The sequence below is a fragment of the Cynoglossus semilaevis genome, chromosome 1 (assembly GCF_000523025.1).
Source record: "Cynoglossus semilaevis isolate Cse_v1.0 chromosome 1, Cse_v1.0, whole genome shotgun sequence".
Classification (NCBI taxonomy): domain Eukaryota; kingdom Metazoa; phylum Chordata; class Actinopteri; order Pleuronectiformes; family Cynoglossidae; genus Cynoglossus; species Cynoglossus semilaevis.
The window spans coordinates 21,345,561-21,369,156 of NC_024307.1; the positions used below are offsets into that span (position 1 = coordinate 21,345,561).

General features: G+C 40.4%; 1 protein-coding gene and 1 long non-coding RNA gene across 11 annotated transcripts in view; both read right to left on the bottom strand.

Annotated features, from left to right (window-relative positions):
• Nucleotides 1-57: 57 nt before the first annotated feature.
• On the bottom strand, nucleotides 58-2,526 carry LOC107988683 (uncharacterized). The gene is made up of 3 exons (XR_001760154.2): nucleotides 2,039-2,526; nucleotides 1,268-1,356; nucleotides 58-935 (listed from the first exon to the last, which is right to left on the bottom strand). It is a non-coding gene; the product is annotated as an uncharacterized LOC107988683 (long non-coding RNA).
• Nucleotides 2,527-3,116: 590 nt separating this feature from the next.
• The window catches only part of ank2b (ankyrin 2b, neuronal), a 94,445-nt gene continuing 73,965 nt past the window's right edge, over nucleotides 3,117-23,596 (bottom strand). For all 10 annotated transcript variants that reach the window (XM_025057200.1, XM_025057224.1, XM_025057232.1 and 7 more), the window contains 11 exons: nucleotides 23,327-23,404; nucleotides 22,954-23,085; nucleotides 22,722-22,871; nucleotides 22,354-22,585; nucleotides 22,142-22,202; nucleotides 9,205-9,297; nucleotides 8,694-8,777; nucleotides 7,569-7,733; nucleotides 7,214-7,402; nucleotides 6,961-7,052; nucleotides 3,117-5,475 (listed from right to left, as the gene is read on the bottom strand). In XM_025057200.1, the coding sequence (XP_024912968.1) occupies nucleotides 5,247-5,475; nucleotides 6,961-7,052; nucleotides 7,214-7,402; nucleotides 7,569-7,733; nucleotides 8,694-8,777; nucleotides 9,205-9,297; nucleotides 22,142-22,202; nucleotides 22,354-22,585; nucleotides 22,722-22,871; nucleotides 22,954-23,085; nucleotides 23,327-23,404 (1,505 nt within the window). In that variant the 3' untranslated portion in view covers nucleotides 3,117-5,246. The remainder of the gene's footprint in view (nucleotides 5,476-6,960; nucleotides 7,053-7,213; nucleotides 7,403-7,568; nucleotides 7,734-8,693; nucleotides 8,778-9,204; nucleotides 9,298-22,141; nucleotides 22,203-22,353; nucleotides 22,586-22,721; nucleotides 22,872-22,953; nucleotides 23,086-23,326; nucleotides 23,405-23,596) is intronic.

Sequence of the window (23,596 nt, forward strand, 5' to 3'; positions counted from 1 at the left end):
ATTTTGTGCTAAAAACTCAAAAAATATCATATCTGTACATGTCAAAATATCCTCTCCTTATAGTAGTAGGAGCTGGGACCAAGGCGAGAGGAGAATGAACAGAGGAATGCGCAGGAGCGCACATTATTGTAAAGAAAAATAAAGGCTGTTAACTGTCATCTGTGTCAGTGTCATTGTTTGGGCTAAGAACAGAAGCCTGAGAACACGATCAGAGCATTTAGGAGTAGGGCGTTAAATTAGGGTCAACTTTCACCAAACACAAGAGCACAAACTTTACAGCAACATCCTATACATAACTGCGCAGAACAAAGTACAAGAGTATCTGTCAGACAAGGGGAGATGCTGAGAGATGCTACGACGCATGAGCCAATCAGCATGAGGAACAGAAGATCATGCTCAATGATGTGTTCGATCTCCTCTAGGTAAACAAAGCTACCAGCAATGTCTTTTAATTGATTTTTTGCTATTTTTTTTCTAATATTTTTCTTTAGGTTATAAAATGTTTTTTATCACAAAAATTATGACAATATTGTAAATTTAAAAAATATTTAACATAAAATACTGCTATATAGCGAAACTATATCGTGGTATTGTGCTAAAACTCCAAAAACCATCATATCTGAACATGTCAAAATATCACCAAAAACAAGCAAGACTTTAGTCTTATTAACACATAAAAATGCTAAACTATAAAAATCATCCTATCAATCTCATCTGCCTGGTACTGTTCTGGGAAGTACATGGTCAGAGGTGGGTAGTCAGCAGTAAATATAAGAACAACTTACCCCATAATGAGCCAGTATCAATACAGTTAAAGTTAAGACTCCACAACTGGAACTGTCCTTCTGGGTGGGTGGGGGGAGGTCCAGGGGGGTTCTGGTAGCTTCTGTACTGTCCATTCTTCCTCAGTCGATCGTCTTTTCCTCTGAAAGTTTCTAAAGTTATGGAAATCCATAATAAGTGAACATTTTATAATAAACAACAAGAAGGTACAAATGCAACAACCAACTAAGCTGTAGGGGGTTTAAAAGAGAGCACTAATAGCACTCATAGCCTTTGTGCCCTAATGCCTGTTGATGAAGCTCGTAGTCTGTTGCATGTTGTTGGCATGTTGCCATTGCATTGCATAGCATTGTGTCTGTGGTTTGCTGTTGCAGTGGTGCCTATAATACCTGTGTCTGGGTGTATAACAGTTTTTAAATCTAAAATATATAAATTGGACTTTCTGGTTAACTAAAGATTAAAAATTGGTAAATAGTGATACTACCTCCGATTAAGAAGAATTCCTCTTTCATTGAGTTTCCCATTTCCCAAGGGGTCAATTACGATGAGGGTATTTTCCTCCATACTGGTGATCTGTCAAAATATTACAGGAGAAGTGATTTAGTCCTAAAATGTACAAATGAAGCAACATGCAAATTTTGAAACATTAAGGGAGTTTCATCTAATAAAATAACAGAGAACACAGCAATTAGACCTACCAATAAAGGGTTGAACAAATGCAAATGTGCATTTAAGTTAACAATCTTCAGCTCCAAAATGATCACGAAGAAAGAGGGGTCTGTAACATTATACTGTCAAAGATTTGTCAAAACACATTAACGATAATATGACGAAATGTCGGAAAAGATTGGCTGTGCTATCTGAATTCTCCTCCAACACATTAAGAACAAACTTTAATTGAAAAATGGATGCGGGCTGTAGAGAAGCACCGAGATCTCTCAGCTTGGCGTTGGTAACAGTTATTTACAGTGGTTTACTAAGCTGTTTAACTGTCCACAATAACATATTACGGTCGGTTATTATAAGTATTGTTGTTAGTATTACTATTTTATTATTGATTATTGTTCTTATCGAAGCTGTCTGAGATGGACAGAGGGGAAAAACAGCCAGGCTGTGAATGCACGTTAAAAGAAAACAGTAACTGCGCTACTTACTGCAGCTCAAGGCATCACAATCAGGGCTTATATTATCATTACCACAAAGAAGAAAGACAAGGACAACGTTTAACAATTTCTTATATATACTTTTTACTCACTTTCTGCCGCCGATCTGCAGTCAGGTTCGGGAAACGTTACGTGAGGCGCTGGCGATTGCAATTTTTCAAGATGTCCGGAAGTTAGTTTTTCCTCTATTACTGCAATATTAGTAATTGCAGTTTTAATTCTTTGTTCAGTCCGTGTTTTAAAGGAAACTAAGAATTTCCTCGTCGTGCCGCTGTGAAAGATTACCATGTAAATAATCTCCAAACGATCATTATAATTCCCAAAGTTTGCGGTACTCTGCGGCCATTTTGCAGCATGGGCAATTTAACGACACACCTGCAGCCCTAGCTCTGAATACACTGATGTCTCTCGATCAGTTTCACACCCTGGTGGACAGATGAGGAGTTTACACCTCACCAAGTGACTGTTCTTCTGACTTGTTTCACCAAAATTGTCTTCATTTCGTCGCAATAGTTTCATACAGTTTAAGTCACACTTGTTCACCAAGCAGATGACAGTGTTTTCAATTGAAATCTTATTTCGGTGTATAGTTTCATACAGTTTAAGTCACACTTTGTTCACCAAGCAGGTGAACGGAAAGCTCTGTTCACTTTCCGTAGTAAAAGAGCTAAGTGCGAACTCAGTCAAACATTTCCTGTAATAAAAAAATGACAATAAAGATTGTTGAAATTATGAACCATTGTTGAAATATGAAAATGTAAACATAGGGGAAAGCGATCAGAGACAATTTGGGTTTCGGTTTGGACATTTTGCTAGGAGGAAATTGTAATAACTTCTAACTGAATACCCCTGGTATGTCATTTTGTTGTCAATTTTTTGCATTGCTAAAAATAAGCATACATTTCACTTCCAGTCATAGTGTAGTATGACTTTTATGGTCAAAGTTTAGCATTGGAAATTTTGATGTTTGGGGCATTTCAAGAACAGATCAATATAAATATAAACAAAATAATTCAATATCAGATTCAAATATTGGGGATTTTTATACAGCATTGATTTGCCTGGTCTTTTGCAGACCACTTATACGGCCAGATCCCAGGCCCACAACCAGGGGTTTGACACATATAAACAGTTCCCATTACAAGTATTAAAAAGGAAGACATTGCTTCACACATTTGACACATGTACAGTTTATTCTGTTCTGCCATGTACACACTGCAGCTGCTAAGCCTTGTTAGCGTTTCAGGTTGTTATTTTTTTTTTTAAAGTAATAATTTGATAGAGCCATTCATGCCCGCGTAGATATTTGCGTTGTTAATATGGTTATACTGTTTATCAGCGTGGAAACAAGATGCTCTTTTATCAAATCACTTTTGGACATTTTTTTTTTTAATTCCTCCAGCAAATCACACACAGCACGTGGCATCGCAAATATCCTGTGGTTACGCTGTACATAAAAACAAACACACCGCATCAGTCCGAACACAACTTTCATAGCCACTCAACTTTTTCTCTAAGGAGGAGATTGTGGGACTTCATCGTTAGCTTTACGACACATTCGAACGCACACACAAACACACATGGCTCTAGGCTCTGACTGTACAAGGTCACAAAGGACAGCAATAAATAGACACAAACATGTTAAAACCTAAAAGTGGGTGGAAGTGGATTTGTTATGTGAGGCTAAAGCATCTTCATGACGAAAGAAACAAAAACATTAAAAAAAGGTAAGTCCGGGGTTTTATTAGTGTCAACAAATCCACACTGCTTCTCGCTGTGACTCAGGTTCAGGCCTGACCTCTTAAAAAACAACCTAAACTAAAGAAACAAACAAACTAAATGTGATTTGAAACTAATTAAAAATAAAAACAATCAACCTCACACGAACATTACGGATTAGTGCATCTGTTGGGGTTTTTAAAAGCATTTAAAATGTATTGACCGAATAAACAACAAACATGCTAAATTCTAAGTAAATATTCTCAACTCCTTCAAAATAAAAACCAGCATAAACTTTAAAATATATTATTAATATATACATAAATAATAGGCTTATAATTATAAAGAGAGTGAAAAACGTAAATCTGTGACTCTGACCCAAATAGTTTTGAGTCCTTGTGTCCTACATTTCCTTTCGTTCATTCAATCCTTATTTCCAGCTCTAAACCCAACATCAAGGAGATTCAGTGCTGAGAAAACTTCTTCGGCCAGCAGGGGGAGAACTACGGCTAATGTCAGTGCAGTGGCCACTATTTTTGCTCTACTTACGAACAAGCCGACTCGCTGCAGCTGTCTCCCTGTACATTGTCTGCATCCAACACCGTCTTAAGCGGTTGGACGGAGCATAGCAGCAGTTACGATGATGGTAAATGGGATTGTCTGACTTGAACGGAACAGATTTGAAGAGTTTCCACCGTAATAATTTAGCAGGAGATGCCAATTGCCATTTCCTGTGCGATTTGTTGACAGTAAAAAGAATTCCAGCCAGACTTGACCTTTTTCAAGGCTCAGTGAAGGACAGTAACGGTACCGTGAGTGAGGCTGCAGCCTGAGGTGAGGAGAAGCAGCACAAAAGGCGACACAGAGCAAAACAGGAAGTGAGCACGTTGACATGGACAGTTGAATTAAGTGCATTAAAATTTGCCCAACACTACTTACACACACTGTATGTACACAGACACTCTCACACGCACGCTCTGAGGTGGCAGAAAAAAATGTAACTACATACGAACACATGCTGTGAAAGACACAAGGACAAGAGAAAGAACTAGGCAGATGCATCATGGGAAGACAAAAGGTGTGCTTGCACAGCCATTGTAAACAGATCAGCAGGTTGATGAATCTGTGATGAATCCAACTTTGACTTTGACTCCAGCTGAATCAGCGTGCGTACAGCAGGTCAGGACGGACGAAGGTTTTCAAATGCTCTCATATTTTCTCTCTTTTTGGCCGTCACCCCCTCCACCCCCCAGAGTCCAAGCACAATCCTTTCATCCCTTTTATATACAAGTGTTTTACAAGAGTTCCTAAAGAAGTGGCCCGTGCGTGAGGCAAGACATCCGAGGAAACACTCCCGTGTTTGATTTTGACCCACACCGCAGGAGCCGAAAAACAAAAAATGTGACATGGCATATATTGAACTCAAACGAAAACAAAGTCTGCCATCTTTGGTTACAAAAAAGAGCAAGTGAAACACAACGCAGTGGAAGGAAAAGCACAAAACGCTGTTCATCAGTGAGGACAGACAGGAAGTGGACAGACATGGGAGGACTCAGGGAGAAGCACTGTAGAAGCAGCTGCTCAGTCCACGTCACACTCCCCCTCCTCCTCTTCTCCATCGTCCTCGCCGTCGTCCTCGTCCTCCAGTTTATCGTCACAGTAGTGTTGGAGCAGGCGGTGCAGGTGCTGCTGTAGGGCGTCGGGCTGCAGGGCCTCCGGCGTGTCTTCCAAACTCTCCAGATGCACCTGCTTCCCGTGGGCATCCCTCACCACGGTCCTCTTCTGGGTCCGGGACTTACGCATTTGGCTTCTGCAAAGAGACAACCGAAATAAAGTAGGAACGAATCCAGATTAGACTGAGTGAGCAGCTCTGTCCTTTCACCTCGCTCTTCTTGTCTACTTACATTTTGCATCAGAGTCTCATAGATCCAGGCATAGTACCATATACCAGTGATTTCCAACCGCTTGATTGGTCTGAAAACTGTTATTTCTTTACCGCATATAAGTTGTTTTTGTCGATGTGACAGTGACAGGCCGAACCAATAAATACTTTTACAGAAGGTGGCAGCAAGTGGCTATAAAAACTAAATAAAGAGACTCAGAACTATTGTGTTTTTTTCTTCAATTCCTGCGAGTACATCAGTGTTGTGTTCAACTGAAAAGGCCCAGGTTTCACACTGAGTAAAATGAAACTTGAAGAAACTTTCATTAGATGTACTTTTTGCAAGGTGATGCCCTGTGGGATTTTACTAGCGTAAAATAAGTTCCATGGCTAAAAAAAGATCAGAAAACACTGCTTTATGCTTTAGTAAGAATCACGTTGGTTGGTCACTTACTCAGTGGTTTGCCACAGTGGTAATCGTATCGTAGACAGTTTATACAACCTGTCACATCAAACCTTAGAAGCTCCTGGTGGGAGACTGCTATCACTACTACTGCACTACTGTAGTATAAGTTATTTGACTTCTATATAGTGGGGCTTCAAGATACGAGCTGCCCAAAATACGAGTTTTTTCAAGTTACCAGTAAGCAACTTTACAAGATTTTCTGCATGATACATAGCAACATCGAGTTACAAGTGTTCAACCGAGCTCCATTTTTCCACTCGACTTGTTATTTTCACGTCCCTCTATTTCTCTCGTTCCCTTTGTCTCTCTCTCTCCTTCTCTCTCTCTCTTTCTATCATCTAAATTGAATCCTCACTCCCAGTCCTTCTCCTACCTTAGTGACCTGGACACTCGTCCACTGTCCCTCGTTGGGTTATTTTATCCATTTGTATAACAATAATATAAAATGTTTTCTTAATTATTATTATTTTATATTCTCAATATACTGTATTTGTCTATATCTATGTTTTTGATGTTTAGATGGGGGGAAATTAATAGTATATTTCTGGGGGGCTGGAACAAATTAATTGTTTTTTAATGGGGAAAATGCATTTGAGATACTAGTGGATTGCCATACAAGTACTGTTGTGGAACGGATTAAAGTCGTATCTTGAAGTCTCACTGTACTTTGTGTTCTGTGACAGTTTCACTATAACAGAGCTAAAAAAAAAAAAAGTTTGTTATTTGAAATTGTGACTAATTTCTCACAAAGTCTGCTGGTCAAACCATGCACCCTAATGACCAAACTCCACTTCTAGCTTGGTTAGTATGGACACTTATCACTTCAAATACCGTGCTGAGTTATCTGTCTGACTTCAGGTGTCAGGAAAGTGAAAATCACACCATGCTTTCATGTTACTCGGTGCTAAAACTGCCATTCCTACACATCCCCCATGCTGCCTTCCAACCTTCGAATCACAGAGCCATCATCCTGAACAATCTCTTTCTCTACTACATGAGGCAGGAGCGCTTTCCCAAAACCTCCAGCATAACTCAAAGCCTGGGGAGAAAGAGATAAGAAGAAAGAAAACTGTAGAGTCTTCTCAACATTATCAATCGGTTCCATCAGTGCAGGAAGGCTGCATCTCCAACTTTGGAAATTTCCTGCTAACTCTTAAGATTTACTTGTCCTCCGGAATAGGACAAAAAGAAAATGCTGACCTTCTCAAAGTCCTCTCTGGCCGAGGGAAGATCTTTAGCCAGTGATTGGTCTCCACTTTGCTTCTCCGTCCTTTTGCCTGTCACCACTGTTTTCTTCACGACCTTGCTGACCTTTCGACCCTGCACTGGTTCTACCTCAAAATCTGAGGGCGTTGCTGCACCGAGAGCCAACGGTTCTGAAAACGTCAGCTAAAAAGAGAGACAGAGAAGAAAAAAAAATACATGGCAACTCTAGAACGTGACGTGAACCAGAAAGTTCTTTGGACTAGCTGGCTGATCATATTAGGAGCCAAGAAATGATTGGAAATGTCACTGCAGCAACGTTAATTTGTTGCTATCATTATTGAAAACCGACCTCTTTCTGATCTCCCCCACTGTGAAGCACAGTTCTCTTCACCACCCTGGAAACGGTATCTCCCTCCTCTATCTTCACCATCTCCTGGTGAGAGCCCTCCATCGTCACTTCCTGGGTGTCCATGCCATCGGCCGATACGTATTTGCGAATCACTCTCCGTGTGATCTGGTCAAGACAAGGAGAATGGCAAGAACTGTTAATCCATGTTGGCTTGAGCTGAACTTTTAAACACGTTTGTGTCTATGTTTCATTTTAACAGAGGTGGAAAAAGTACTAAAAATGTGTAATTAAGTAAGAGTATTACTTTACTTCTTACTTTACTTTACTACATCTAAGTAAAAGTACCCATCTAAAAATCTACTTGGGGAAAAAAGTAAAAAGAAAATACTTAATTTAAAATTTACTTGATACTAAATGTATTCTGAGTAAAAGTTAGTTAGTTACTTTAAATTACTTGATGCAAAACAGACATCCAATCTACAACTAGTTGTTTTTTTATTATCAATAATTCAAATACAAGTGGCAGAAATTGAGAATTCTATGATCCATTTGAACTCTCCTATTGCAAATTCAAGCCACTAAAGAACACTTAAGGTTGAACAGCGACACCTCTGTCAACCGGGTCAGGTGCATTTTACATTTAATGATAAAGTTATTTCCTTGTTTGTATTTGAAAACAAAGAACTGGCTGAGATATGGCCAAGGATTTCCTTCTCCTTCTGAGTCCTGAGTCTGAGTTCTCGACTTGGCAATCCTCAACCCCCACAACAGCCATCATCCAACAGCAGATTAGAGTCTGCCTCTTGGTCAATGTTCTCTGGGTACATTATGCAATTTTCTTTTTTTTGTTTTTTACTCAGTAACGTGGCCTCAACCCCCACAACAGCCATCATCCACAACAGGATAGAGTCTGCCTCTTGGTCAACGTTCTGTTGGTACATTATAATAACGCAATTTTCTTTTTTTTTTTTTTTTACTCAGTAACGGGGTCTTTTCACATGTAGCAACGTAAAATTACCTGTTCCCAAAACTTCTTAAAAATTAGAAATTACTCACAAAAACGACTTAATTACAGTAACTTGAGTGAATATTTACTTTGCACCTCTGCATTTTAACGTTCCTTACTTTTTTCACCACCATATTGCCGTGCTCGTCTGTGTACTTCTCCTCCGTGACAGTCTGTGCGGGGATTTCTGGCAAGTTATCCGCCTGCAAAAACACAACCGATGACAGGTAAGTACACATTTATTTAGTTTCAGCTTTTCCATAATTGTAACAAGCGTCCGTTTCAAAAGCCTTTATGCGAAAACTTGTACGTGTGCAAGTTTAAGTCATCGAATGATTTCATATTATATTTTGTGGCTTTTCTTTCTGCAATTCAGCTTCAAATTTGTGATAATTCTTCACACAATGGCTTCATTTTTTAATATATAAACATATTTATAACAGCACAAGAAATTTTAACATAAAGCATTGATGAAAAGAATCAAAAGATACTAAAAGCCAAAGAAATACAGTCAGCACTAGTTGTTCTGATAACCCAGGTCCATAAAAAGCAGAAAAGAATCAAATAAAACCATGTCACCCAGTAATCTTGTACCACTCCACACAACATTGCTGCGTCATGCTTGTTTACCTGAATGATCACTCTGCGTCGGACCACCCTGGTGGTCACCACCTCCTCCTCTGAGCTATCAGAGGACAGCATCCCTAGTTCCTCATCTATCTCCTAAGAGACAGCACACAGCCAGCACAGCAGGTCAACACAACAGGTCTGCACTAGGTCACTGGACCAACCTCTTCAATCAAACTCTGCTTTTGCTTCCTTCGTCTTAACCTCACTTCATGTTCTTCACTGACACAGAAGCTCTCATCCTTCGTCTTAACCTCACTTCATGTTCACTGACACAGAAGCTCTCTAATATGAATGGCACGAATAAGTCAAAATCATGGCACATGGATTCGTGAAAAACTGACATGAGATGAAGAGGAGGAAGACTGATGCAAAAAAACGGCAAAGAAATTGCAGATGAAGCGATGAAACCACCATTCTGGGAAAACTTAATACTTATAAGTGGTTTTAAGATCACTAAAAAACCTATAAAGTATTATTTTAATGCAACCAAATGGTTATATGTACACAATTATAGAGTATCTCTTAAAAGATTTACTGCCTATACTTGGGATGTCCGATATTATCGACCGATATTAGCATAATTACGTAATATCGGTAAGGATCATAATCAGTTTTTGTTGCGATAATGAAAACACAATAATGCAATTGGGTTTTGCTCATGATGATTTGACCAAAAAAAAAGGTTTGAAGTAAAAGTGAATTATTATCACTGTGACACAGCACATGATTGCAAACAAAGAAATGTGTCCCCTGCCCTTAACCCAAATGGCTGCATCTATCATATCGGTTGATATCAGAATCGGAAATTAAGTGTTTGGACAATATCGGCATATTAGATATCGACAAAAAGTTAATATCGGATTCCTAGCGTCTTCATTTTAACAAAAAGTAAGCAAGGAATATATTGACTGAATCCCTTTTGTAACTCTTGAACAAAAGGTACTGGTATTGGTAACATTGATATAAACTTTTTTTTGTTTAAATGCCCATGCAAATATGCAGCTAACTATTACTCTTTTATTAGAGTACAGAGAATGATTAGCTGTTTTGACACAATTTTACACACAGCAACCTTAATTTCCACAGTCCACGTGCACTCATGCATTACTGTTGTCTAGCGCATCTTCCCTTCTTCTTCAGAGAAGTGCCTAAATGTACAGGATCTGATGATTAAAAACAACCACAAACAAAAGATGCAAAGAGAGCTGAATGTTAAATGACAAGAATGGATTAGGTGTCTATCTATAAGTGCATGTAAATGTCACTGATTTTCAACACTCTAGAAAGAATTTAAAGTGACATCTACACACAGTCAGCATTTTTCTCACTGTTTTATACGAACTGAAAACTGAAGCACACATCAGCCGCATTTAGTTCCTCAAGTGCACGTTTGAGTTTCTAGTTCCCTGAACCTAAACTGCAGCACCACAGCAACAAGCCTGAACCAGGCAAAACACCAAACAGTGCAGGGTCACACTCATGCTCAACCTCTTACCCTTCCCAAGAAGTCATCATCATCATAATACTCTGCCTGACCTCTCGGAGGAAGCTCCTCACATGTTGCCAGGTCAGTCTGTGGCTGACCTTCTCGTGAAGCATCAGAATCATAAGCAAATTCCCCAAGGCTTTCACTGCCGGAGGAGCAATGCTTGTAATCTTCAACTTGGAGAAAAGGATGACCACTTAGGAAACCGGTGTTTGGGCTACTCCCAGGCAAGGGGGATGGTGGTTCGGTGATATGATAGGCAACGTTAAGTTTCACTTTGGCTTCTTCTGATTCAGAATGGTCAGAAAAGACTTGTTTGCAGTCAAAAAATTCCACGTCCGAGTCCGATTGCTGTGGAGACCTACAGGTCTCATGGGGATCTTTGGGTGGACCCTTGAGTTCTTCTGATTCTAAATCTGAGACCGTTTTCTCAAAGTCTGAGAGGACTTTCTTAAAACCAGGGGAAAACTCAAAGTCTTGGGTTTCTGTCACCGTAACATCTGTACTACCCTGGGACGAGGCACTGAACACTGGAGATTCTGGACTCATATCATTTACAGAGTCTTGGCTACATTCAGAAACTCTTAGGGTTTGATGTCCTGAAAACACTGCTTCATAGTCTGGTGGAACCAAAAATTGGTTTGACATTGGTGAAAAGAGTTCAGTGGTTTCTGCTTCCCTGGGGGGCAACTCCCATTTAGAATAACCCTGCAGTCTTTCTGATGTTAGACCTAATGTCTTTTCAAGTGATGGAAGAACTGGAGTTACGGTTCTGTGGGTTGTGTTTGCATTTTGCTCAGACAACTGGAAAGGAATGGATTTTGTTTGGTTGTCATCAGGGAGCACAACATGAATTGTACTAGTTTCTTCTATTGCCGATGTAGCTGACAAAGGCACTTGATCACCTGTTGTCTGAGAAGAAGCCTGTGAATGAATGTCAACATTGTTTATATTCACTAAGGGAATTATCTTACATTTGACCAAAGCTGCTTTTAGACATGCACTGGACACCAGACCAGACAGCTTTTAGACATGCACTGGACACCAGACATTATCTTAACCCTCCTGTTGTCCTTCCGCCAACAGGAGGGTTAGGAGGATCCAGAGGGGCTATGTGATAAAACGAAAATGTTTCTTGCCAATAATTTTAACCAAAATCTTACGATAATGGTTAAATAAACTGCTAAACAAACATCTGCATACTGTATGCCACAGTAAGGGAATCAACACAACCTGTCTGAAACATGCAATCTTCCATAGGGTTAATCGGAAAACATGTAAGCAATATCAACTGGACATTGCCTTGTTAGTCTTTTCGTGAGGTTAAAACATGCAACAACATCAGCAAAATCACAACCATCATCAGAAGCAAACCAGGACTTGGAAACCTAGTTTAATCTGAACTGCATCACAACCATCATCAGAAGCAAACCAGGGCTTGGAAACTGCTCACTCCACTACAAAATCTCAGCAACAATAAAATCCTCCAAGTTGTCGTTAGTCCTTTGGGGTCTGTCAAACGTTGTGTTACTGCTTCATCCACAAGTCTGTTAATGAACTCTTCTATAGTGCTATATTGTCATGCTCTTTCTCTTACCCTTTGGCTTTCAGTCTGACACTCTAGTTCCAAAGCAATGGCGATGTTTATCGTTTCATCCTTCCTGATTTCACCTTGGGTTGTTGATGACGTTGAAGGAAAGTCTTCATTTAAATCTTCTTTACAAGTTGTGGTTAGGAAATTTGAAATACCTTCAGTCTTTGGTTCCTTTGGTGTACATTCTTTGTAGGACAAAACTTCGGCTTTGGACTTTGTCTCGCTACTTTGAGTTGATAATTGTGATACAGTCGCCCATTTTTTGATGGGTGATTGCTGCTCAGGTAACAAAAGTTCTGATTTAGACACCAATGGATTGATTTCCTCAACATCAAAAGCAAATTCCCCGTCTGATTCCCCGGCTACAGATTCTGGACTCAGTGGTCGTGGGCTATCATCAATCCAACACTCAGCAGGTAGTGCCTCAAACTCAATATCTGATGTCAAAGACACTGGTGAAGATGACCTTTCACACGGGGAAGTCTCCATAAAATAGGAAGATAATATCCTCATAAACTCAGGTATAGGTGAGTCGGGCAGAAGTCTCATGAGCTCATTGATAGATGACCCAGACTCAGGAGACGATGGCCTTTCAATGTCAGCAGCTCTGGAGGATGTGACCACAATCTCAGAATCTGTGTCGGAACTCAGTGACTCACATGATGATGTTGATCTGAAAGTTGCGGCAAACTCCTGTGAGACTGTGAACTGAGGAACGGGAGAGTCTGGAGACAGAGCACTGTGGTTATTCAACTCAGCCATGGATTCTGGAGATGATGGTCTTTGCTCTTCCATTTGCATGGCTGATGCAAACTGAGAATCCAAATCTGCACACGTATAGTCTATATCAGACGCCAAAGATTCGGGAGAGGTTGATAATGTTCTCAGGAATGTCGTATAAACTGGCAAAGATTTTGTGAATTCTGGTAAAGGTGAATCGGGAGAAAGCGGTCTACCATCGTCAATTGATACAGATTCTGGTGAGGATGCTCTTGGTTCAACCATCATTGCTGACGTTGGTGACATGGGTCTATAGTCGGTCAAGGACTCTGGTGAGTAACATTGACCATCTTCCTCGCTACCAAAATCTACAAATGAGTCAGAGGCCAGACTCTTAATCTCCCTGGTGTCTTTGTATAACGCAACTTTTGAAGAAAGTGCATTTTCAAACTTTGGTGAAGATGGTTCCAGAACAGGAATTTCAGATTGGACATTTTCACTTAAAGTGCAAAGAACATTTTCATCAACTATTGTTGTTTCTGTTGAAGTCAGTTGATCTTCAACATCTAGAAGGGGTTCTTCAATATTACCAGTAGGGCATTTTTCATCAGCTGCATCATCTTGCTCAACATCTGCAATTCTTCCGTACTCTATTTTGCTGCCAATATATTGCATCACTGCTGTCTTACTGCTAAAGGTTTCTCCAGCATACTGAGGATCGTGAACTTGAGAAATCAGCTTCCGTAACTCGACATCATAAATAAGATTATACTCAGCTACTACAACAGCATCTTCAACAACACCTTCATCACGAGTTGCATCAGTGGCAGGCCGGTCATTCATTGCTGGTTTATGGGGTAACAGCATTTCTTCCTTGTTTGATTCAGCAGATTCTGGTGAGTCAGGTCTGTTCTCTGCACAAAATATATCTGAATCTTGAGGAAAATCGTCTGAATCTGAGAATTCTATGGGTGACGTGTCTCTCACAGTTACTGTATTTTCTACTGTTGCCAATGAAAAGTCTGGTACTGGTGAATCAGGAGACATCTGCTCATTATCTTTATCTGATCTTTCAGACTGGGGTGACATCGGTCTCATATCAGTAAAGTCTGTTTCATGTGAAGAAAAGTCTGACACATCACATTCAGCATCTGAAAATGTTCCCGGTGATAGACTATCGAAGTACCTTTCAGCTGACGTAATCTCTGTAACATTTTGTATGAATGAAGGAAGAGGTGAATCTGGAGACAAGCCTTCAAATTCAAATGATAGCGGGCTCACATGTTCTACGTTTTCTAATTCAGGGGAATTGTATGTAATTTTGACGCCATGTTTCAAGGACATCAAAAACTCTGTCAGAGCACATTCAATGTCTGATTCAATTGACTCAGGGGAGGATGACCTATAACCCTCATTCACAATTACATTCATTGCGTCACTGAATTCAGGGATGGGTGAGTCTGGTGATAGAGCTTGGAATTCATCTACAGAAGCTCCCGAGCTTGGAGATGACGGCCTATTGTCATAGATGTGGGATGCTAAGCTTAAAACTATGAATTCCACATCAGAACATGATGACTCAGGGGATGCTGATCCACGACCAAAGATATTTTCAGGTAAATCATACACTGTTGGAAAAAAGTCTGGTACAGGAGAATCTAGTGAAAGCCTGACTGATGATTGAGATTCAGGAGAAGATGGTCTACTTTCTAATAATATTGGGAAGGATAATTCTGTCTCCAAATCTGACAAAACTGAGTCTGGTGAAGTGGACCTTAAGTCCATGTGGTACATACATGGTTCACTTAGTAGGTGGGTAAAATCAGGTATTGGTGAGTCTGCAGAAAGAGGTCTGGATTCTTCTCTGGATGCAGCTGATCCAGGAGAAGCTGCTCTTTTCTCAAGAATCCCAGGGTTATAAATATCTGTATCCAAATCCCAATCTGAATTTACTGATTGCGGTGATGTGGATCTGTATCTAACTCTCGATATATCGGGTGCACTCATTGTGTACTGGGGCAGAGGAGAGTCTGTAAACAAACACCTAAGATCAGTTTCATATATTTCTGACTCTGGTGATTCTACTCTATCGTGAAAATCAAATAATTGTGTAATTTCTGTTGACTGTTCCATTTCTGAAGTATCCGATTCAGGTGATAAAGACCTATAACTGTTAACCTCCAGATACGTCTCTGATCTAAAGTCAGGTAAAGGAGAATCAGGAGAAAGTCTTTTGTTTTCACTTAGAGATGCTAAAGACTCAGGAGAAGATGGACGGTCCTCCATGACCAGTGAGGTGGACAGTTCCATGTCCAAATCTGATGATAAAGAATCTGGAGAAATTGACCTGACATCCATTTGATACACAGATGATTCTTTCACCAGATGTGTAAAATCAGGTATCGGTGAGTCAGAGGGAAGAGGTCTACTTTCATCTCTTGACGCAGTTGAACAAGGTGATGCCGCCCTCTTCTCCAAATCCCAGGAAATATTTGGATCTGTTTCTAAATCCCAGTCTGAATTTACAGACTGTTTACTGATTGCGGTGATGTGGATCTGTATCTAACTCTCGATATATCGGGTGCACTCATTGTGTACTGGGGCAGAGGAGAGTCTGTAAACAAACACCTAAGATCAGTTTCATATATTTCTGACTCTGGTGATTCTACTCTATCGTGAAAATCAAATAATTGTGTAATTTCTGTTGACTGTTCCATTTCTGAAGTATCCGATTCAGGTGATAAAGACCTATAACTGTTAACCTCCAGATACGTCTCTGATCTAAAGTCAGGTAAAGGAGAATCAGGAGAAAGTCTTTTGTTTTCACTCAGAGATGCTAAAGAATCAGGAGACAAAGGACAGTCCTCTATGACCTCTAATAAATATGAAGTAATTTCCATGTCCGACACCACTGATGCAGGTGAAGAGCAACTTGAGCCTAGTCTTTTGTTTTCACTCAGAGATGCTATGGAATCAGGAGACAAAGGACGGTCTTCTATGACCTCTAATAAATATGAATTAATTTCCATGTCCGACAGCATTGATGCAGGCGAAGAGCAACTTGAGCCCGAATCAGGAGACCAACACCTCTGTTCAGTGTTCATTTCTGACTGTGGGGATTCTACTCTATCATCAATATCACATATTTGTGAAAACCCTGTTAAATATTCTGTTTCTGAAGTCTCAGATTCAGGGGAGGAAGACCTGTAACCTTTAACCTCAAGATAAGTCTCTGATCTAAAGTCAGGTAAAGGAGAATCAGGAGAAAGTCTTTTGTTTTCACTCAGAGATGCTAAAGAATCAGGAGACAAAGGACAGTCCTCTATGACCTCTAATAAATATGAAGTAATTTCCATGTCCGACACCACTGATGCAGGTGAAGAGCAACTTGAGCCTAATTTATGCATAAAGGATTCATGGAGAGACTGTCCAAATTCAGGAATGGGTGAGTCTGGGGAAAGAGCACGGAATTCATTAACTGATATATTTGAACCAGGAGATGCTGCTCTGTCCTCAAATAGACATGGGACACACAAATCTTTTTCCAACTCCTCATCTGAAAACACAGATGCAGGTGATGCAGATCTATGCACAGATGCATATATGATGGGTTCACTACAGGCATAATTGGGTATCGGGGAATCTGGTGACAGACACTGATATTCTGAGACAGATAAGACTGATTCTGGTCTACTCTCAGCTTCAGATGGCTGCAATGGGGCAAATTCCAACTCCGATGCCAAAGATTCTGGAGATGATGACCTGTAACTATGGACATCAACATCTGCGATTGGAATATTGCTGCTAAATGCAACAATAGGAGAATCAGGAGAAAGACGACTGAGTTCACTTAATGATGCCAAAGACTCAGGGGACACAGGACGGTCTTCAAATAAGATTGTGAGAGGGGATTTACTTTCGGCTTCACTATCAGATGGAATGGACATTGGTGAAAATGGCCTACATTCCACATATGATTTCTCTACTGTTGGTCTCATATCTGGAATAGGAGAGTCTGGTGAAAGAGTGCTATATTCATTTAAAGAAACAGCTGATTCAGGTGAAGATGATCTGAGATCTAAAGTGACCATTATTGAAGAAGGTGACAAAGATCTATATTCTGACTCAGAGTCAGGTGACATTGGTCTCTTTTCAGCCAGATCATGTGACTCCGTCAGAATTTGTTTACCCTCTGTGGCATGCACAGAATCCAATGCAGATGCATCGGCAAGTTGTGGTTTATTTGCTTTAGGGGATTCTGCCTTAAATTCAATAAATGATGGAAAACGCTCAACTTCTTTCGGGATAAAAGTAGTTGACAGAGCTTGGGTTTCAACTCCCAGTTGTTCTAAATCAGGTGAATGAGGTAGAGCCACTAATGAATCAGTGCTTGCCATTTGTGACTGCAGTGACACAGGTATAAACTTCTTGGCTTCTGGAGCTTCTTGTGTTTCTTGAATAGTAGACCTGACTTTGCCTTTCTCTTTAATACTTCCTTCGGCTATTTTGGAGTTTACTGAAATGTCAAACTTTTCACATACCACCGATCCTTCTTCTTTTAAGTTGGAATCTTCTACTACATACTTCAATGATTTCTCAATCTCTGTTCGTGCTGCTTGAACATCTGTATTGAATCGATCTTGGATGTCCATCTTCACAACACCAGTCAAGTCTCCCTCTTTTATGTTAATGTCCTCTAGAACGTGGCCCATTGACTCTTCTTCTCTTTCAATCTTTCCTTGTAATTTCTGGAAAGCATCTCCTTTCAACTGCACTGCTACATCTAAAGTCGAATCAAAATGAGCCACCCTGTCAGATGACTGCAGAACATCCAGATCACATTCTCTCCTTGTGTCTCTTACATAAGAAAACTCAGAAATAGTTTCCACCAGCCTTACTTCTTCCTCAAATGTTGACTGTGATGCGTCTGCAACATCAGCCGCATGAAACGATTCTGTAATTCCAAAAGTCACAGCGTCACCTGATTTTCCTGCTTCCACAACGGAATCACCAACTACATGAATCTCTGATCTGTCCGCCCTTCCAGTTTCGGTTCTCGTTTCTTGATTGTATGCATCGGATTGTCCTGCGAAGCCTATTGTAACATCCTCATTTGCTGCTTTTTTCAAATCAACATCCTCTTGGACATATTCAGTTCTAGTTCCTGTATACTTAAATACTCCAATCTTCGGGGTCTCTCCAACATAGTGGGGGTCGTATATGGGAGAAATTAACTTTCCAAGTGCAGCATCATAAGCAAGTGTATAAACTGGTATCTGGATTGTCTTTGGAGTTTGTTTCATAGCAGACTCTGTACTTTCCGAAACCTGTAAATGAGCTGAGATAGATTTTTCTACATTTTCAACATTTGGAAGCTCTGATTTGAGCAGTAATGATTGGGCACTAACTAAATGAGTAGGTTCTATTACGGACTTGACTACTGACAAATCATCTGTTTGATCATTTGCAGGAACAAAGAAGTGCTCCATTGTTTTCTCTTGTGATGGTTTCATTTCAACACAAATCTGTGATAGAGGCATATCCACAAGAGAAAAATCTGAAACTATGGACAAGTTTTCATCTTGTGTTTTTAAGTCTGCAATTTCTTCAATAGTTGGTTTAGAAACAGGAATTGGTGAGTCTGGTGAAGGTGGCCTTATTATGTCACTAGAATCTAGTCTACTAACAGACTCACTCCACATCTCCACTTCAGAATCTACAGATTCAACAGATGAACAGCGGTCTAATCTAGTACTAATGAATGGTTCTGGCAAAGATGGTTTAAAATCCGGAACAGGTGAATCAGGTGATAGTGCTCTGTGTATGTCCATGAATAAGATAGAGTCCGGTGACGCCGGCCTTTCCTGGGAGTCAAACAAAATGTTTTCATCAGTCTCCAGTTCTGTATTGGATACTGCTGATTCAGTTGAAATTGACCTATGATAAATGGGTGATTGTTCAGTGAAAGAGAACTGAGGGACAGGCGAATCTGCCGGGCTGTTTATAGATCTGTCAGAGTACGGCGAGTTAGGCCTGAATGACTCCAGGTTGATTAGTGATTTGGGTGACATAGGTCTATATTCTGCCTCAGAATCAGGTGAAAGTGCTCTTTGGTCATTCTCTGATTGCACGGCGGCTGTTCTATTTCCAGTTTGTTGATCTGAATGTGATTGATAAGCCTCTATTTTAGCCTTTGTAATTTTTCCGATGTAATGTGGGTCATAGATGTGTGAAATAAGCTTCCAAACATCCGCATCATAGGAAACACTATAGACTGGCGTGGAATCCTCTGTTGAAGGGAATTGTTCCTGTGTATGATGCTGAGATAAAGAAATGGAAGAATGTTCAGGTGTTTCCTGATCTTCAGGTGCACTCACAGTGAATGACAAGGGTAGATTATCAGATGGAGTCTCGGGTTGAATTTGACAACATACTTGTGTTTTTACAAGTTTCACATTTGTTAACTTGTACTCTTCTATTTGGTATTCTGTGATACTCTGTCCAAACTCGTTATCACCTTTAGATAGAACTAGATGTTCTAACGTGTCGCTTGTAGATAATTGTCTCTCCTCAGTCAAGGGTATTTGGGCTTCTTCTGATTTTCCTTCAAGCAACTGGCACGATCTGTCTGTAATTGCATCAGCTGAAAGGCACTCAGTATTTGTTTTTGTTAAAACCTCTGATTCACTTACATTTGAATTTTCTTTAAACTGCTGTTCTGAAAATTGATCTTTTGAATTTACTGCTGCAAGAGTTGGTGTTATCTTAATATCTTCCAATGAAGACACAGGGTTTGATAATGGCTCATAAAAACTCTGCTCCCCTGAATGTGATTGGGTGGTTAGGTATTCTGAACCAGCCAAATCTTTGGCAGTTTCCAAATCAGGGGATGGTGGTCTAATGTCTAAGGTTACAGACTGTGGAAAATTTGAACTGTTCTCTGAGACCGGCACAGAATACACAGGCCCTTCGTCAATATCTGACAAACCAATGATAACCCAATCGTTGTCTGATTCTGATGATTCCATTAGTGTTTGGGATTTTGGTTCATGGTCAACACAGACAAAGTCATGCGATGGTTTTGATGGTTCCACCAGTATTTGTGATATTGTCCTAAGATCCAGATCTGATGTTTCAGGTGATTTTGGTTCATGGTCCTCAAAGATAGATTTATGTGATGGTTCTAATGGTTCTTCCAGAGTTTGTAATGTCTTGATATCCAGCTCTGATGGTTCAGGTGGTTTTGGTTTATAGTCAGCACAGATGGTATCATGTGATAGATTTGATGACTCAGTTGATTCTGGGGAAGGTGTCCTATGTTCAGTGGTCGATTTGTCACTGAATGTAACTGATGCGGGTGATGAAGGTCTGTTCTCGTAATTAAATGATACTGGAGAAGATGGGCTGTTTTCTGCTTCTGAATGTAACATTTCAGATGAACTGGCTCTCCCTCCTAACGTTACATAATCTGTTTCGAGCAGATTTATATTGAACTCTGGTAAAGGTGAATCAGGTGGCAAAGGTTGTGATTCATTTACGGATGCTAAAGACACTGGGGATGACGGCCTGCTCTCAATAGGCGTTGTTGACAAAAAGTTGTCTGTATCTGAAGATTCGGATACAGGTGAAGACGACCTACAAGCTGTAAAAGGTTCGGAAACAACATGTCCAAATTGTGGTATAGGAGAGGCCGGTGGGAGCTGAGTATGTGCAGTGACTGATCCTAAGGATTCTGGAGATGATGCTCTCATGTCATTGAAGTCAGGAGACACTGTTATTTTTTCAGTTGATGCAAAATGACCTTGCTCGGTTTCTAAAACAAAACACTCAGGGGAGGTTCTATCGTCTATGTCAAAACTTAGAGACTTTGGTGAGTTTGATCTCTCACTGCTGTAATCACTCACAAATGATAATGGCTTTCCAAATGGCCTTTTGTTTGAAACCATTGGCGTTAATGGCCTTTCCTCTGCTTCTGATGTCATGAGTGCTGCATTGCCCTCTGTTGCAAACAGCAGTGATTTCCCTTGAGCCAATGCCAATTCATCACTAGCTTCCCATGGAGAAACAGTCGGTGGAAGGGGAGACAATGGCCTAAACTGAGGGATTGGAGAGTCAGGTACAAGAAAACCTAGCTCATGGACTGGCATTTCAGATTCAGGGGATGAGCTCCTGCTATCTGTCAGTAAAACTGTCATATCGGTCATGTACTCGGATGTGGATGATCTATGATGTACTAGATCTCCATTGTTTTCATAGATGGATTCTAGTGAAGAAGATTTCGATGCCTCTGCCTCATGTGTAGTCCCAGTGGAGAATATGGGTGCATTATTAGGATCAGTTGGCACCAACAAAAAGGTTTCTTCAAAAGAGGATTCATGGGGAAACTGACTAATGACATTTGAGTTTGTGGATTTGAGATTAGTTGTATCTTGAATGTCAAGCTCTCTTGAAATTGTTGCTTCAACAACAACCTCATGCTCAGTGTTGGAAATTAACTCTTGGGTCTTCGTGTGCTTTGGCCCTTCAGCTTCTTCTTCACTGACTTGTTCACAAGCCTCATCAATCAGTTCAACATCATACCCGTACAGGACTTCGTACAGTCGTCGAGAAACACTATCCATGTGTCCTGCTGCTGTTTGTTGTGGTTGCATTTCTCCCATAGTTACAGATACAGACGACTGAGCACATGAAGCACCATGTTCTTTTACCGATCCTTGTCTTAACGGCAGCTTTTCGGAAACCTCACTGGTTTCTGTAAGCTCTACAGACAGTCTTTTGAAGTCTTGCTCAGCAGAATCGCATTCAGTTAAGCTCTCTCCAAAATCAGTCATAGACAAGGGTCGACTTTCGCAGACACCTGTACTTGAGCTTGTGGATGACTCTCGCCAGCCCGCAAGTGACAAAAAATGACTGTGAGAGCCAGCGGGAGAAGTCTGTAGACACTCCAAACTCCAGTCTTCTCCCCCCTGTGCCCCCTCATATCCAGCAGCCCCTATATCCTCACAAGGTTCAACAGTGGGGTAAGGAGGTGGGTAATCACTGGCACCCAGCTTGGGTCCACCTTTGTACACAGGGTCTATCACATGAGATCGTAGGTTGTAGGGAGAGGTACGGTACAATGTGAAGAAAGGACTTACTTGTCTGTAACTGCCTGTGTGTACTGAATCTGCCATTTCTTCATATATTCTTTCGGATGAACTACAAAACAACATTTCAATAATTAGTCACTGTGGCTGTTACTTGTATTTGATACTATAAAATATAGTATAACCAGTTACTTGGTATTATTTCATAAAGCACTTGATACCAGGCAGATATAGTTTCTTATAGCAGTCAGTCAAATACTTACTATGTTGTCTCAACTTCATTTGATACTTTCTCCGTCAGATTTCTAAGAAGGCTAGTGGCTGAAGAGTCCATTTCTGATCTTGCTGTAGTTTCTTGAAGTGAGGACAAACTGCAGGACAAGTCCTCCGCTGCAACCATTGGTACCTCTCGTCCTGAACTTGGACTTTTGCGTGTCGTTTCTATGCGTCTGCTCTGCCTCGGACTGTCAAAGTCTTCATGTAGTGCAGAGAACCCTGACAAGGAATATACAGTTGTTCGACTTTGCTGTATGCAAGACTAGTTTCACACTTCTCAAAAACTAAAAGCATAATGCTGCATTTAAGTACTGTTAATTCAACCCGTTTATATTATCAACATTGACTAATGTACCTTCACTATGGTCCAGTGCTATGGTCCTCTCAATTTCTGCATAGGTATGTGATGTTGTCTCCTCCTGAGTGGACTTGATTATTTTGGTTTCAATGAGGTGAACGATGTCCATGCGGTTGATCTTTGTCAGTCTCTTCATCAGAGTTGTCTCTGTTCACAAACAAAGGATTCAGAAATGTGTTTAAACCGAAATATGTCTTGAACAAGGAATACTTAACCAGGAATTACCAACCTGTGGCATCCTTTCCCTCCTTCTCTGCCCATAGTTTCAACAGAGCGTAACTTTGGTCTTGTAGTGAGTTGGGGTTTTCAACCCTTATCAGGTTAATTCTGTCCTCACTGAAATCCAGTTCTCGTGCCAACTCTAGAAAGTGAAGGATGGTGCATTACTAAGTGTAAATTTCAATTAAAAAAAAAACATAAAAAATATTTTGTGTTGAGAAGACTGATCAGAAACGTATTATTTGTATTAATGATACATTTAGATACAGGTAGGTATCTAATTGTAGGTAGGTTAGGTACATTTTTCTAGACAATTTTGTTAATGACTAACAAACAGCGCAAGCATTTGGCAATTTATTTACAACTATTTCTGTGTGACTCACCCGTCCAGCTGAAGCCCAAGTGGTCAGCTATAATGGCCAACCGTTGCTCCTTTCTCTCTGCCTCATCCTGTGGGTCTACTGCAAATACCACCAGACAGCCATGAGCGGTCGGAGCCGCAGGATACAATAACTTATGACAAATTAACATACAGTATGTGCAATTATCTTCACTGGCTTTCTTGTTTTCTACTGTAGCAGCATAATCTCACCAAAATAGGAATAGTTTTCAAAGAACTAGCATCTTAACACAACTTCAGTCAAAATATGCAT